Source organism: Pelophylax lessonae, assembly GCF_965119305.1.
Source record: "Pelophylax lessonae genome assembly, chromosome: 12".
NCBI classification, from domain to species: domain Eukaryota; kingdom Metazoa; phylum Chordata; class Amphibia; order Anura; family Ranidae; genus Pelophylax; species Pelophylax lessonae.
This window is the reverse complement of record NC_138779.1, coordinates 90578042-90596287: the sequence shown is the minus strand read 5'-3', so window position 1 is coordinate 90596287 and position 18246 is coordinate 90578042. Positions and strand designations below refer to the sequence as shown.

At 41.6% G+C, this 18246-nt stretch overlaps 1 protein-coding gene across 1 annotated transcript in view; it reads left to right on the top strand.

The window, feature by feature from the left end:
• The window catches only part of VWA1 (von Willebrand factor A domain containing 1), a gene marked incomplete at its 5' end in the record, with an annotated part of 72197 nt that extends 65810 nt beyond the window's left edge, over nt 1–6387 (top strand). The window contains one exon of the mRNA XM_082273970.1: nt 5569–6387. Coding sequence (XP_082130096.1) covers nt 5569–5636 — 68 coding nt within the window. The 3' untranslated portion in view covers nt 5637–6387. The remainder of the gene's footprint in view (nt 1–5568) is intronic.
• Between the last annotated feature and the right edge of the window lie 11859 nt (nt 6388–18246).

The window sequence follows — 18246 nt, the reverse complement described above, 5'->3', positions numbered from 1 at the left end:
ACCCTTTTTCTAAGTCGGAGCAACTTGTGTCGCTCCTATTAGAACGGGTCCGCAGCTTCCCTATGGGAGGCGACCTGTGAGGCGACCAGGTCGCCTCACAGGTCGCCTTAGTGTGAACGGGGACTAAAGGAACAGATTCAAGGGAAAAATTAGAGCAGGGGCATGGAAAAGAATAGCCTTTTGTAGTTATACAACAAATCAAACATGTCAGGAAACAAAAAACACAATCCCACCCCTGGATTAGGCACCCTGTGGTTCATACATTTAAATTTATGGCTGCTGCCCCAGAAGGTCTTCCAGCACAGCTTTTCTCAAATTTGTTTCAGTTTCCACACTCTTTAACCACCTCCTTCCCAAGCCTAAGAACCCCCAAACATTATATATATATATATATAATTTTTTTTTTTTTTTTTTTTTTAACAGAGACCCTGCAGAATAAAATGCAATTTTTTGGAGGAAAAAAACACATTCATGAAAAAAAAAAAAAAAAAAACAGTAAAGTTAGCCCAATTTTTTTGTATAATGTATAATGTGAAAGATGACAGATACCTAACATGTCACGCTTTAAAATTGCGTCTGCCCGTGGAATGGCGGCAAACTACGGTGCTCAATATTCTCCATGGGCGACGCTTTAAATGCCTTTACAGGTTACCAGTTTAGAGTGGCACAGGAGGTCTGGTGCTAGAATTTTTGCTCTCACTCTGACATACGCGACAGTCTCTCATATGTGTGGTGCGACCACAGTTTACATATGCATGCGGGAGTACTTTTTTATTTATTTTTTATATACAAAAGATTTTTTTTACACTTTTTTTTTTTGTACAAACTTTTTAGCTATCACAAGGGATGAACAACATCCCTTGGGACATCATGGGCCGTGATAGGTCCTCTCTATGGAGAGATTTGGGGTCTATTACACCCCAAATCTCTCCTCTGCCCCCCCCCCCCCCCATGCAGCCGATCAGACCAAGATCGGTCCGATCAGTTGCTTCTCTGGCCGCTGGTGGCCAGGTAAACAAAGGGGCGGAACCAGAAGTGAGGAATACTTGTCGCTCTTGGATTCCAGGGTTCCAGAGAGAGGGGAAGGACATCAGTTCCTGTTTCTCTGTACCAGGCTGCCAGCACCAACGGCTGCAGTCCTCCGCAGTGGGACCACTTAGATCACTTCTGCCTTCTACAGAATCACCGGCTGCAAACAGTGGTACTGGGATGATGCCTGAAGTTACAGGCATCATCCCGGTATAACCACTGAAACCCAAGGATGTGGGAAGTGGTTAAATGTGTGCATCTTGGGGTACCCCAGTCTAGAATGTTAATGTTACATACCAATTGGAAACCTGAGCCTGGGACAATGCACACAATTGCCTTAATGAATATAACTTCCCATCAGAAGCCCCCCTTCACATCAAAGCAGCTCCCTCTTTAAATGAGAGTCCCCCCTTTACATCAGAGGCCCCCTCATTACATCAGAGTCTCCCCTTCATGTCAGAGCCCCAAATACTTTAGAGGCCCTGTTATACATGACAGCTTCCCTTCACATCAGATACACCCCTATACATCAGAGACCCCCCCTATACATGAGTCTCCCATCACAGAGTCCTAGAATCACACATTCCCCTCTTCACATCAGAGCCCTATCGATTGGCCCAATCAGCTTGGAAGACAGAGGGAGGTGGAGGAGGTCTGAAGGAGGTGGACTTTAGTCTTCTCGTGAATGGTGAGGGCGGCCCTGCATGCTGCCTGCCCTGAGTCAGAGTCATGCGTTGCATGGTGTAGGCAAACTAGCCACCAATCCCACAGCAATTATTGACGCTGTACATCCCGGCCCTAGAGCATCATTTTTAGTTTTTTTGCTGGCAGGCGGCCCACCTGCAGCTTGGCAACGCATGAATCTGATCGAGGACAAGCTGGGTGCTGTGCTTGTTGCACTCTGGGGGAACCCAGACAGCCCCCTAGGATGCCGTGGCACCCTGGTTAGGAAACACTGCTCCAACAAATACTGACAACACCCAATACTGTCTGTACTGGCACACTAGCACCCTATCTGCCACCCATGTAACATCTCTATGGTCCAATAATTGGTTGCACGGGAGCAGAGATCTACATTGGGGTAAGTATAGGTACTGGATTTTCACTTTTTATACCCCTGTCAGACGGTTTTCTTTAAAGTGAACCAATTTTAACATTTTAAATGTATTTATAAAGTACATGTCACTGATACCAAATCACAATATAATTCATTTTAAAGGGGGGGGGGGGGGGGTTGTGGCACTCCAAACCCCAAGATGTCTGTAGCCAGGCAAAGAAAATTCAGGGCTAGGTACAGTATTTATAATGGATAACAGAGAAAACGATTTATAACAAAGATTCATAACAATGCGAGATGATGATGGATAATGAAAATCATTTATAATGATAATGGATGATGACAACTGATGACTATAACTTAAAATGAGGATGATGTATGATGATTGACTGCAACTAAAAATGATGATGTGGTCACTGATGAATGAAGAATATTAATCTAGTGTGACAATAATGATGTGGATGATGATAGCTGCTGATGAAATGGTGTTTGATGATTGCTAATAATGGATAAGATTTGGTTGTAAACACAGTGGGCAAGAAATGATGGTTTTCTCATGGTTCCTAATGGTGATTACAAGGAATAATAAGAACTGCCTATATTAATGGTAGGTCACAACGGACTTTATCTGATCATTGTAGCAATTAGATGTTATAAATATGGTGTGGGACTAAAATTAATTTCCAAATAGTTATCTGACTGTAAAGCAGCAGAAGTTGAATAAGAGCAGATAAAGCCAGCTTAGAAGGTGTTCAAAATCCTCATGCAGCCCTCAGCATAAAATTATGCCTTTTATAATAATGGCTAGATAAGGGGAAAGGAGGGGAGGGGGGTATAATTGCATTCAGCGTGATTAGGAATCAAGAAATATCCTTGACAAATGTTGAAGGTTCATGCTATGAAATTGTTTTTTTAGCATTTGGCTAAATAGAATTCTGCAGCTTTTTACAGCTGGGATAGTGTAACTGTGAATTCTAAGAACCATCTCACCTGTTTATAAATTAGAATTTAATCTATAGTAAACCACATTAAATGACGCTGTGCTAGCTTTGTTATAAAACCACGGTTGCGGGATTTATATAAGGTATTAAAGAAAAATTATGAGCAGCTGAATTTATTTCAGACACTTAGGTGTAAATCCAATGGAGCAAACAAAAAGTGCCCAAGTATAGTGAGAACTATAAAGAGTTGTATTAGATAAAAAAAGAGAGATTGCTCTGATCAAGATGATATGGCCTTGGGACGTGTAAGTCATCATGCACACTTGAAACGGCACCTATGTCTGCTGTGGGGTTTTGACAGTTCGTACCTTTTGGTTGGAAGGATCTTCAAGGTTATGGATTAATGTATATGCCCTTTAATCGAGCACCTTTGTGCGTACATTATATTGATTTTAATAACATATATGAAGGAAATGACAAGGAGGTCAGATCGTGAGCCAGGTTTGTAATCAGGTCTTGGCTAAATTCAGAAATCAGCGCCGCACTGTGCAGTTTAATTTAGGTCAGGGTGAGCAAGTCCTTAGTAGACATTAATCATTATTTGGCCATTAGCACCACTTATTCTGCCCCCATTTCAAGTAATTTACTTGGTGGCTATAGAGGGGTAATCCTTGGGGGCAATACCTAATTAGCCTTCTAAGCTTTTGGGGGATTCAGCACAACATAGCCTCATCTTATTGCCTGAACACCTCTTTTTATTATAATGTCAACCTAAAATTGTACGTCGGGAAGCAACTCTAATAATTATCTATTAGAAATGAAAATATAGACTATATTAGAAATGAAAGGTAAACTTAAAGTGATTGTAAACCTTATTTTTTTAATAACAAACATGTTATACCTACCTGCAGTGGTTTTGCAAAGAACAGCCCCGACCTTCCTCTTTTGGGTCCCCTGACAGCACTCCTTCCTCTTTTGGGTCCCCTGACAGCACTCCTGGCATCACCACGTCGGGGAGTGCCCCCATAGGAAGCTGCTTCCTATGGGAGCACTCACGCGGGCTCTATCCCAAGCTGTGCTGCCTGTGTCTATAGACATAGAAAACACTGCTCAGCCCCGGCCACCACTCCCTTGTCACAAAATTTGATTGACAGCAGCAGGAGCCAATGGCTACTGATGCTGCCTCTCTGTCCTGTGAGGAGGGAGAGAGCAGAGAGAGATGCTGCTGTAGGGCACAGTTCTAGATCGAGATCAGGCTCAGATGAGTAAAAGGGAAGATGGGGGAGGGGGTCTGTGCACAGAAGGTTTTTTTACCCTAATGCAGAGAATGTATTAAGGTAAAAAAAGAAATCTTAATCCTTGAAAACCACTTTAAGCAATACCAAATTGTTGGTCTTTTTTTCTTTCTAAAATAAAACAATAGTGGCTAATAAATATCACTAAAAGAAAGCTCTGTCTGTTTACAAAATTATATAAAATTCATTTAGGTACACTATAGCACGAGTAATTGTCAGTCAAACTATCTCCGCACGGAAACCTGAAATATGGCTGGGAAACAAAGGGGGTTTAACATGTTGGCATTGAGTTGGGTAAAAGAGTATAAATGTCCAATTCTTTTTTTGCTTTAGGTATAGTAGTTTTCCATATGGAAAAGGATTTAGGAAAACTAGAAGAATGGTCAGAACTCTGGCAACTGAAATTTAATGTGGATAAGTGCAAGATAATGCACCTGGGGCGTAAAAACCCAAGGGCAGAATATAGAATATTTGACACAGTCCTGACCTCAGTATCTGAGGAAAGGGATTTAGGAGTAATTATTTCAGAAGACTTAAAGGTGGGAAGACAATGTAATAGAGCAGCACGAAATGCCAGCAGAATGCTTGGATGTATAGGGAGAGGTATAAGCAGTAGAAAGAGAGAAGTGCTTATGCCGCTGTACAGAACACTGGTGAGACCTCACTTGGAGTATTGTGCGCAGTACTGGAGGCCATATCTCCAGAAGGATATAGATACTCTAGAGAGAGTTCAGAGAAGAGCTACTAAACTAGTACATGGATTGCAGGAAAAAACTTACCAGGAAAGGTTAAAGGACCTTAACATGTATAGCTTGGAAGAAAGAAGAGACAGAGGGGATATGATAGAAACTTTTAAATACATAAAGGGAATCAACTCGGTAAAGGAGGAGAGCATATTTAAAAGAAGAAAAACTACCACAAGAGGACACTGTTTTAAATTAGAGGGGCAAAGGTTTAAAAGTAATGTGAGGAAGTATTACTTTACTGAGAGAGTAGTGGATGCATGGAATAACCTTCCTGCAGAAGTGGTAGCTGCAAATACAGTGAAGGAGTTTAAGCATGCATGGGATAGGCATAAGGCTATCCTTCATATAAGATAGGGCCAGGGACTATTCATAGGATTCAGATACATTGGGCAGACTAGATGGGCCAAATGGTTCTTATCTGCAGACACATTCTATGTTTCTATGTATAAATTCAGCCTAAAACAACTATAAAAATGCAGTATATATTTCTGTCTCCATAGGAACAGCTGCAAACAGTTATTCAAGTCTTCAGACTCCGCTTATTGGAAAAAAACTTTTGGCCCAATGAGCATGGGAATTGCCGAAGAAGAAGGAAGCCTATTGTATGTTTACAAACTGGACCTTGACGTTAAAGGGGAAGAGTGGATGAGCTTAAGCGTTTTTCTGTAAATGGGATGATTTGACTTGCATCCCACTGGTCAATGATATATCATGTGACCACCCTAAACCTGTGCTTCATATTCATAACCACTTTGAAAACTGTTCCTAACACAATCATTTAATCTTCATACAACATCCAGGAAAGGGAACGTGTTAGATTGAGTGAAGACTTTTAAGAAGGGAATAAAACAGACATGTATCTTGAAAATGGGTCAAATATGGCTGAGAACACTGTGCTTCTTCAGCAAACAACCATAACTAATGTTATTTTTTATGTAAATATCAGTGAATAAGGAGACAATCTGTTACGAAAATGGTATTTCCTCTGCACAGGGAATTGCTAACAAGGTTGGAATAAAAGACTGTGCTTGCAGAATGTGCAGGAACAACTTCACTGGATGCATATGTTATCATTTTAGGTTTATTTAATGAGTGAAAAGTGCAGTGGTGTAGTAACCTATTGCACCCAATCAAAAGCCAGCTTCCAGCAGCTCAAGGTAGAGCTAGATAACAGCTGTTTGCGAATTGGTTTCTTTAAGTTGGTGCAGAGTGATCATTGCTTTTGGCTTTATTAAATGATCTTGATGTTTCTTATTAGAAAACTTGAAGTAATATATGAAAGCTCATCTCCAGGGGAAGAACATGAAACCTCTGCCATTCTCTCTTCCCCAATGTTTATAGTTAATTCTTTAAAAAATGCTACCCAAAAGCTTCATCTACGAACCAAAAATACTGGTCACTTAACAGGACGGGTCCCAGGCCTTATTTCTTCTGCTGTGTAGTGTGGGAGTGTCCACTCTGCAGTGCTCATGTTTCTTCTTGGTGATATAAGGGCTGCTTATTGGCGGCCACAAATGTCCATCACTGGGGCCTTGCAGGATTTAGAAGCATCCCAGCTTGATGTTATGATGAATGGTGGACAGTAGACCAGTTGACTTGGCAATGGAGAGCGAAGACCGCTTTGAGTCCATTGGTCACCTCCAACCAAAAAGGCTCCTGTGGGCAGATGACAGTTACTTACCAAAAGTGTTGGTCACATAACAGGCTGGAGTTCAAAACCATTGTTTCTCTGTTCTTTGGTGTGGGAGGGTCATGTCTGCAGTGCCCATGTCTCTCCCTGGTACTGCCCATTGGCTACCACAAGTGTTCATCACTGGGTTCTTGCAGGATTCTGAAGCATTCCAGATTGAAGTTATGGTAAGTAGTGGGCAATAGGCCAGTTGGCTTTGCAGTGGGGAGCGATGACAGCTTCTGATCACCACCAACCGAAGGGGTTCCTGGAAGATCAGGTAACCATGAATTCTTTAAAGTTTTTCTGGGTAATTGGGGCATTTACAAAAACCAGATGCAACGCTGAATTGTCTGGATAGGGTAGGAACAAGGTGTTATACAATGAGGGCAAAGTGCAGTGGTATAGTAACCCAAATGATCCAACCAGTATTGATCTTCTAGTAGCTTGCAGTGGATCTAGTTAACAAAAGCTGTTTCTTGTTGGTTGATCTGGGTTAGGGCACTTTGATTATTGATTGTTGTGTTTTTAATTGACCTGAAGTTTACCCTGTAAGTGGTGAAAGAAGACTCGTCATGAGTATTGGGCTTCATTCACATGTCAGCGTAGCGATCGCGGGCAGAATCACCGCGATTCTGCCCGCGATCCGGAAATCAAAAAAAATTTTGGGACGCATGACGCCCCAAAGAAGCTCTTGTACCTTTTTAGGGCGTCATGCATCCCGCAATTTTTTTTGCGCGATGTTACCGCGATTCGGCAGGCGCAAATCGCGGCAACATCGCACAGCGTTTGGGGTGCTATTGCAAATCACGGGCAACGCACAGGAGTCCCGCGGTTTGCAATGATTTCCGGATCGCGGGCAGAATGGCGGTGATTCTGCCCGAGATCGCTACGCTATCATGTGAATGAAGCCTTAGTCTTCCTTGGCCTCAGATGTTTAGAAATAACCGACATCATTAACACAACACAGAGCTAAAGAACACAAGGCAGCATTAATAAATATGTATTTTCTCTTTAGTTTGTAGGGCCAAGTTAAGAATCTGTAACATCCACATTCATTTCTGCCATTTCTTTTTCTAATTAAGGGTTCGCTACTGGCCATTACATACATTTTCTTGTTATTGGAACAAATGCCTACCTACAGCGCCTATTTTGGAGACTGCTGTGACATTTGACCAATAGAAGTAAAGTGGTATGGTGTTGGCTAAAAATTGTCACATTTTGGGAGGTATTTTAAAATCTGGTAGTTTTATAGCTGTTAGAAGGTATATTGATACAGTATATGAAAAGGCTTTACATTTACTAAAAAACTTCCTAAATACCGGAGCTAGTGAAGCTTTGCCCAAACCTTGATAATTTTGGTGAAGGTAGGTTAAAATTACTATTGTAAAGCTAAACTCTAGGAAAACATTCACAGACTACATATTAAGCAGCTGGTTTACCTGCCAAAGGATTTGTAATTCCGTCCATGCAGTTCCTGAGATTTACACAGCTCTGCAACATTGCACAACTTTGTCTGAAAGGCTGAAGACTTAATTATTCTCTCTTGTAGTTAGGGGACACTTAAAGGTCTTGTACTTCCCCAGAGAGAGCAGCAGACTGGTGAGCCCATCTCTGGTATTTTACGCTCTCCTCCTTTTAGAATAGTCCTTGCATGGCAGTACAGCTGACCAACTCCTTGTGCTGCTTTTCTTTTTCTCAGTCTGAGCTCTGCTGTACCGAGGCTGCAAGAGGCTAATACCAGATCAAATTCAGATACAGTTTTGTTCAAAATAATAGCAGATCAATCACTGTTTTTGGTATAAATTCTATTTCTACATGGCAAATAATTTACTAGTTACTAGTAGTAATAGTAGTAATAATTTACTAATTACTAGTAGGTGTAGTAGTATAATAGAAAACCAACAGTCATAACATGCATGATTCTGATTCTGTGTAATTGAATCATTATTTGAAAGGGGTGTGTTCAAAAATAATAGCAGTGTGGAGTTCAATTAGTGAGGTCATTCAGTCTGGTGGCCCTTATTTAAGGACGAAGGCAGCAAATTTACATGCTGGGTATAGTGACATTGTTCAGAAGAACAGCATACTTTTGATTAAAAAGTTGATTGGAGAGGGGAAAACATATAAAGAAGTGCAGAAACTGATAGGCTGCTCAGCTGAAATGATCTCAAATTCTTTAAAATGGCAACCAAAACCAGAAAGACATGGAAGAAAACCGAGAACTACCATTCAAATGGATTGAAGAATAACCAAAATGGCAAAGACTCAGCCAATGGTCAGCTCCAGGGTGATCAAAGAAGGTCTAAAGTTACCTGTGAGTACTTTAACAATTAAAAGACTCCTATGAGAAGCCAAGATTTTGGCAAGAAGCCCCCGCAAAGTCCCATTGTTGAAAAAAGGACGTGCTGAAGAGGCTGCAATTTGCCAAAGAACACATTGACTGGCCTAAAGAGAAATGTCACAACATTTTGTGGACTGATGGAAGCAAGATTGTTCTTTTTTGGGTCTAGGACAGTTTATCAGATGACCCCCAAACACTGAATTCAAGCCACAGTACACTGTGAAGAGAGTAAAGTATGGTGGCGAAAGCATCATGATATGGGGATGTTTCTCATACTATGGTGTTTGGCCTATCTATTGCATTTCAGGGATCATGGATCAGTTTGAATACATCAAAATACTTGAAGAGGTCTTGTTGCCTTATGCCGAAGAAATGGGTGTTTCAACAAGACAAGAACCCAAAACACACCAGGAGCTGAGCAGCATCTTAAATCCAGACCAAAAAGATTAATGGTATGGAGTGGACAGCCCAATCCCCAGACCTTAATCCAATAGAAAACCTGTGGGGTGACATCAAAAATGCTGTTTCTGAGGTAGAACCAAAAAATGCAGAGGAATTGTGGAATGTAGTGCAATCGTCCTGGGCTGGATTACCTGTTCACAGGGGCCAGAAGTTGGTCAACTCCATTCAACACAGACGTGAAGCAGTTCTAAAGGGCCATACACACTATAAGATTTTCTGAAGACTTTTTCCTTCAGATTTACCTTTTCTATGTAGTGCAAGGGCCTGCCAGATTGCATACAAATTGAAAGTGTTTAGGTTTGACCTCATATTATATGGTTTTGGTAAATCTAAAGGAAAAAGTCTTCAGAAAATCTTATAGTGTGTGTGGCCCATTAGAAACCATGGTTATACAACTAAATAATAGTTCAGTGATTCACAGGAAAGCTAAAGATTCAAGCATTTTTTAGTTTATACAGTAAATTCGTTTTTTGTTTTTTTCGTTGGAAAAGCCTAATTTTCATTTTTCTTCACTTTCTGTAAAGAATTCACAAATTTGGAACATTTTTTTTCTTGTTTTGATTTGGAGTCTATTTGGAGTGCAGTGTTCCCAATGCATTTGTATGTATGGAAATAAAAGCTAGTGTAAGGATTTTGAACTTTACTCACTTTTTTTTTTTTAAACACACTGCTATTATTTTGAACACAACTGTACTTACACCAGTTGCATTTCAAAATTTAATGTAACCACTTTCTGTTCTTAGCCTATATATATGGCTCAAAATTTTAAGTCCTGAGCTACTAGTCAGGCCTTAAGAGTTCAAACAACACAGGAAAAGCCGCTCAGGTGAGGCACAAATGCCCAGGTGCTGGTCGGATCCACCATCCAGTAATCAAGCTTCCAAAGAGAAAAAGTGACCGCACTCAGAGGTGAATGAACTTGAAGTGTTTATTCCCATTCATAAAAGACAACGGTGCATCGAACAGACATGGACACGGTTAACACGCTTCACGACTCTGTAGGTCGCTTACTTATAAGCGACCTACAGAGTCCTGAAACGCGATAACCGTGTCCATGTCTGTTCGATGCACCATTGTCTTTTATGAATGGGAATAAACACTTCAAGTTCATTCACCTCTGAGTGCGGTCACTTTTTCTCTTTGGAAGCTTGATTACAGGCCTTAAGAGTTACTCTCCACCAGTTGCCCAACCAACCCCTTCCCTGCCATGCCCCTAAAAACGTCCTCCTAAATTATCTCAGGAAATGACACTGTTAAATGTCTTATGCGTAAATAAGTTACAAAAATAAATATTAACAACAACTTTAACAATATTAACATAAAGCATATTTCATTGATCTGACTGTGATAAATAAAATATGATTGGCTACTATGCGCACTGTACACATCATTACTGCCTTGTTAAGTAAATATGTGCTATATACAGAGTGCAGGGTTGAGAGGTGTGCAATGTACCAAGTGCAGGGTTGAGAGGTGTGCAATGTACCAAGTGCAGGGTTGAGAGGTGCGCTACGTACAGAGTGCAGGGTTGAGAGGTGCGCTACATACCGAGTGCAGGGTTGAGGTGAACTATGTACCGAGTGCAGGGTTGAAAGGTACGCTATGTACCGAGTGCGGGGTTGAGAGGTTCGCTACGTATTAAGTGCAGGGTTGAGAGGTGCGCTACGTATCGGGTGCAGGGTTGAGAGGTGCGCTACGTACCGAGTGCAGGGTTGAGATGTGTGCTACATACCGAGTGCAGGGTTGAGGGGTGCGCTAGGTACCGAGTGCAGGGTTGAGGGGTGCAGGTTTTGTAGCGAGTGCAGGGTTGAGGGGTGCGCTACTTAGCGAGTCCAGGGTTGAGGGGTGCGCTGTATACCAAGTGCAGGACTGAGGGATATGCTGTGTACTCCCAAGTTCTCCCCCAGTACAGAGCCCCTTCCCCCATTCCAGTACAGAGATCTCTTCCCAACACGTCCTTCCCAACACGTCCAGAGATCCCTTCCCAACACGTGTGGGGCTGCTGCAAAAGAGCAGATACAACTTACCCGCCCCTGCATGGATAAGAAAGAGCTTCTGCCGTGGAGCTGGCATCCTCTTCTCCTCCTTATGTGGCCACGCAGAATGCCTTGGGCCAGCATCCTGCCCACTCTTCCCGCCCGAGCTAAGCAGGCCAGTCCCAGACCCGCCTGAACTGACTAGCCTACCTTTCCCGCCCGAGCCAGAACACTCGCCCTCAGCTTATTTCCACTCGCCTAATGCGAGCAGCCAAGTGGAAATTTTGAAGGATATATATATATATATATATATATATATATATATATATAGTATCTCACAAAAGTGAGTACACCCCTCACATTTTTGTAAATATTTTATTATATCTTTTCATGTGACAACACTGTTGACACAACACAAGTGAGTACACCCCTAAGTTAAAGTGTCCGAATTGGGCCCAAAGTGTCAATATTTTGTGTGGCCACCATTATTTTACAGCACTGCCTTAACCCTCTTGAGCGTGGAGTTCACCAGACCTTAACAGTTTGCCGCTGGAGTCCTCTTCCACTCCTCCATGATGACATCACGGAGCTGGTTGATGTTAGAGACCTTATACTCCTCCAACTTCCGTTTGAGGATGCCCCACAGATACAAAATTCAGCCTAGCGCTCACTCCGAAGGGGAAGACTGGCGTGCTGCTCTCCTCAGGCAGGGAACTCCAACATGGGTACATAGAAAAAGAGAGAAAGGAGGCGCAAACACCTAGTGCATTACCCGTGGTCTCTGTTTGCAAAATTTTAATAAAATGCCAAATGCATACTCACAGACATAAAGATGATAAAATCGTGTTACAAGCATCCACCATGTGTGAACAGGAACAAGTCCTTCAATCAGGACCGCTAACGCGTTTCGGGGTTCAAGGCCCCTTCTTCAGATGCCCCACAGATGCTCAATAGAGTTTAGGTCTGGAGACATGCTTGGCCAGTCCATCAACTTTACCCTCAGCTTCTTTAGCAAGGCAGTGGTCGTCTTGAAGGTGTGTTTGGGGTCATTATCATGTTGGAATACTGCCCTGCGGCCCCGTCTTCGAAGGGAGGGGATCATGCTCTTCTTCAGTATGTCACAGTACATGTTGGCATTCATGATTCCCTCAATGAACTGTAGCTCCCTTGACTGTCTTTGTACTCCTCACCTGGTAGCTACCACACGCGCTTGACACCATATGAACCAAATAAGTTTATCTCGGTCTCATCAGACCACAGGACATGGTTCCATTAATCCATGTCCTTAGTCTGCATGTCTTCAGCAAACTGTTTGCAGGCTTTCTTGTGCACCATCTTTAGAAGAGGCTTCCTTCTGGGACGACAGCCATGCAGACCAATTTTATGCAGTGTGCAAAGTATGGTCTGAGCACTGACAGGCTGACCTCCCACCCCTTCAACCTCTGCAGCAATGCTGGCAGCACCCATACGTCTATTTTCCAAAGACAACCTCTGGATATGATGCTGAGGACGTACACTCAACTCCTTTGGTCGACCATGACGAGGCCTGTTCGGAGTGGAACCTGTCCTGTTAAACCGCTGTATGGTCTTGGCCACCGTGCTGCAGCTCAGTTTCAGGGTCTTGGCAATCTTTTTATAGCCTAGCCTAGGCCATCTTTATGTAGAGCAACAATTCTTTTTTTCAGATCCTCAGAGACTTCTTTTCCATGAGGGGCCATGTTGAACTTCTAGTGACCAATATGAGTGAGAGTGATAACACCAAATTTAACACACCGACTCCCCATTCACAACTTAGACCTTGTAACGCTAATGAGTCACACCGGGGAGGGGAAAATGGCTAATTGGGCCCAATTTGGAAATTTTCACTTAGGGGTGTATTCACTTTTGTTGCCAGCAGTTTAGACATTAATGGCTGTGTGTTGAGTTATTTTGAGGGGTCAGCAAATTTACACTGTTATACAAGCTGTACATTCACTACATTGTAGCAAAGGTTAATATCTTCAGTGTTGTCACATGAAATGATATAATAAAATATTCACAAATATGTGAGGGGTCTATTCACTTTTGTGAGATACTGTATATAAATAATATACACAGCATCAGGATCAAGTAATTATGCCAGGATCATGGTGAAATCTGATTGGTTGCAATTAGGGACAACTCCAAACTGTCAAATTTTTCAGCCTGCAATCAGCTTGCAGGTATCAGTGATCTGAGCGGCTATACAGCTGCCCGATGATTTTTACAGCACTCAGCGAAAGGGGGCCCCCCTCTTCCCACTGCCACAGTTCCCATTACCAGCCAGAGAGACAACCGATCAAACTGATCTGTGTTTGATCGGCTGTCTTGGAGGGCAGAGCTGGGATTGGGGGTCTTATAGACCCCTGACCTCTCAATAAACAGTACAAATCACTGCCCAACCTATCACAAGGGGTGCTGTTCATTCTTTGCTATAGTAATAAAGTTAAATCGAAAAAATAAAAGAAGTGCAAGAAAAATACACTAAATAAAATAAATTAAAAAAAAGAAAGCACTCCTGTCCCCCTGTGTCAATAAAAAAGATCGGTACGTCGGTCCCACACCCATATAAAAACTGTGATTGCACTACAAACGTGAGGTATCACTGCGAACATCAGAGTGAGAGCAATAATTCTAAAACCAGTGCTCACGTTTAACTCTCTAAACTGGTAACCTGTAAGAGCTTTTAAAATATTGCCTATGGAGATTTTTTAGGTACCATAGTTTGTCGCCATTTCATGGGCATGCAAAGTTTTAAATCTTGACATGATTGTATTCGTTTACTCAGTCATCATCTTTTATATTTTACCAAAGAATTGGGTAGTTATTTGTGTTTGTGTGCACTAAAATTAAGTGTATTTTTTCTTGAAAATTTGTATTTAATAAACGGCTGCACAAATATTAGGTGACATAAAAAATTGCAACAACCACCATTTTGTTCTCCAGGGCCTCTACTTTTAGAAAATATAGAATGTTTCTACGTAATTTTCTAGAAAACAAAAAAACTGATATTACCATGTATATTAGAAATGTCAATACTGGCCCAGACAGCATGTATTAATGAATACAGAGTTCAACTTTAATTGATGCCTGTATCAATGTTGGAGAAAATTCCCCTCACTTCCTATCTTCCTTTGCATCTTCTGACTTGCATTTGTTTGCTGAATCCTACTTATACTAGTTTCACAACAATAAAACGGAACCTTTTTAAAGGGCATGTAAAGTCTGAGTTTTTGATAAAATAGGGATGGGGTAGATTTACCTTAATTTCCTGCTCTAGAGATACAGCAGGATGTAATAGGATTTCTCTCCAAAGGTTGGGGATATCCCCACTTAAACAGGTTTACCCCATGGAAGACTAAAGCTGGATACACACTATACAACTTTTGTTGTTAGATTTCATTTAGATTTACCTTCACCTATGTAGTGCAAGGGCCTGTCTGATTGCATACAAGTGTTTAGGTTTGACCTCATATTTTATAGTTTTGGTAAATCTAAAGGAAAAAATCTAAAGGAAATTGTATAGTGTGTATCTACCTTTACCCTCAGCTCCTGTCCCTCACAAGTGTTGAATTTCCCATCACTTTCTGTATCAGAGTCAGTGGTCACCTGACCGTCACCAGGAGCAACAGAGATGGTGAATCTACTTAGCGGAGACATGGACAAAAATAAAAACTTGACAGGCGTTAAACCATTTTACATTCTATCTAAAAAAATGAATATTAAAAATCTGACTTTATATATATTTTACCTTCACAATGACTATCACATGAGCCAGCATTCTGCTTAGGAGTCTTCCATGCATCCTGTATCTGAGGATTCTCACACCGATGTTGTGCTTTGTGATAGATTTTCTTTAAACACGATATCACGATAACATGAAACACTTTAAAAAATTTGGTGCTATGTACATTCAAATGTACATTCAAATTATTTGTCTCGACAGCAACTTTAGGCCAAGGGTGTCAGTATTATTAATTTACCATAATGAAGTTTAGATGTGTGAATTGCTTTTCACCATTCTATAACAATGCATCTAGAAAAAAAGTGTTGAAATCTTACTTCTTGGTTTAGCATTGCTAAGTTTTAGTGAGGACCTGTCACTGTTTTGTACGTTGTAAGTAATGGTGTTGTAGTGCATCTTTGTAACTGCACTGCAGTATAATTGGCAAACACATAAATAAATATGTCTGCTCAAAACTGTATTGTCTATCTGTGTTGTATTTTCTAAATGGCTAGCGATAGGTAGCAACATGCTAAGAAATGTTACAACCACCAACTTATGTCATGCAGGCCCACGCACAAATCAAATCTGGTGACGGTCTAGAAAGTATACTCCAGCCTTGGCCAAACGTTTTGAGAATGACTACGAAAATTAGTGTTTGCTGTAAATTGCTCCTGTCTCTTATTGCTGGAGGCTGCCATTTTGCTGAAGCCCCAGCAGTAAATCATAAAAGAGGAACTAAACCCATCGATTTACTGGTTTCAAAATACAGTTACACTCCTGGAATGCTGGAAGTGCAATTTGTCACATTTGATTGTGTCCTCAACCAAACTGTAAAACCATCAAATGGCTGGTGTCATAACTGATCACATGTGCAGCACTGTCAAGTTGCAGTTCAAACAGAAGCAGGTTCCTTGGCTGTAAAGGATAGGAGGGTTTCGTTCTGCTTTAAAGCTGTCAGCAGATCGGCCTCTACAAACTCAGCAGTGCCTAAAAATGCCTAAAATGGGAAAGCAACTGAGCATGTGCATGTTTAATGTTTTACATAGCTATACCTGCAAAAGTGGTCAGCCTGAAGTCATCTAGCAGGACTTAATTTTCCAACTAAAGTTCCATTTAATAACTGGAAAAGACCCGGGGCGTGGCTAGCCAGCAAGATGGCTGGCTGCATGTGATCGAAGCTCTGCAGGCCTCCACTCGAGCTCCATGCGGTGCACCTTGATACCCACCTTGATCCAGACATTCATGCGAGTATTGCGGCAGCTTGCGATACATACCGGGCAATATGAGTAAGGAGACAAGTAAAGAACGTCCTGCTACGGCAACAGAACGTTTGAGTTTGTGCGGACCAAGAAGCAGGAGATAGGTCGGAGCCCACCAAACACACGGAGGGGAGGAAGCAGCAGCAATACACAGAGCAACATGCCGGCGGAGAAACCAGCAAAACTCTCACTTGAACAGGTACATTCTCAACTTATGGCTGCTATAACTGCAAGTAATACTATGTTGACTGGTAAAATGGAGGAAATTAGAATGGATATTGGTTTAATACACCATGATCTGCAGGCTGTGAGAGAGCGGATGGCAGAGGCTGAAAAAAGGATATCCTCATTAGAGGATAATTACACTCCAGTGCCAAATCGTACATTAGCAGCTGAAAAGCAAGTAACATACCTTAATCAAAAAGTTGATGACTTAGAAAACCGATTAAGACGTAATAATATCAGATTTGTGGGCTTACCGGAGAGGGCTGAGGGGAAGAACCCTGGAGATTTTGTGGAGACATGGAATAACTGGAAAAAGCCTCCTTAAGCCACCATAACATCTACCAAACCTTTTCTGTAGCTGCTGATCAAATATTAATGCACATCTTGGTCATGCTTGGATCCAGGTTTTGTCATCCCTGAGGTTGGCCATCTTTCTGGCTAACTATCATGCATCAAAGTTTGAAAAATAAATTCTGACTTACCGCACTGCTGCAATCAATGGAAGGAAGGGCTCCCTGCAACTAATGTAAGGGCCAGATAATCATTTATATAAAGGTCTCATAGATAACTGCAATAAATGAACATTAAAAAAAACTAGAAAATTGCTTTAAACAATAGGAAAACTTCAGCCACTAATAAAGTAAAATGCTGTGTCCCAGCTTAGAGAGTAGCTCAGCAGGCATTCTCAACCACACTCCCTAGCACATGTACAGTAGTGACCCTGCAAACAGTCTATGGAACTCTTGGCAGAGGAAAATTCAACAGAGGATGCCCTGGTGTCCAACCCTTTGGTACTTTGCAGACTCTGGTGGTCCGTAATGGGAGCATGCATGAGGCTGTAGAGACAGTGATGTCTAGCAGTCTTCTATAGCCTGTCCCCAGTCTCTGACCGACTCTCCTAAAACATGTCTTCAGTCTGCAACTACTCCTGTTATATATCCAAAAAAGTGATCTGCACAACCATTGCTGCTCCTAAAATCTTGTTTATTGTACAAACCACAGTGTACAGGTCAGAAATACAGTTGACGGGTTTCAGCCTACATGGCTTTAGTCATAACTTATGACTAAGCCGTGTAGGCTGAAATGCGTAATTCATTGTATTTCTGTTTGTACAATAAACAAGCTTTTAAGAGCAGCAATAGTGGTGCCAATCACTTTTATGGATATACTACAGCTATGAGACTGCAGATCGCGCACCCATGAGCTTTATTGATGCTGGACTGATAACGTAGCAGCACCAAATACCTTTACTTTACTCCTGTTGTATGTCTGCAGTTTCTGATTATTTCCTCTAGTATGTTTTATTGCTCTTCTAAGTCTCTGATATCTCATACTAAAACATTATGTGCATGTGGTCTTTACAGCTGTCGGGGCCACAGTTGAGGCCCCATACCATTTACTGTAAGTGGACCACAATTGTCTTCAAGCAGTATTAAACCCAAAAGCAAACATTATACTGCAGCTTACCAATTCTTAGATGTAATGGCTGCACCAGTTT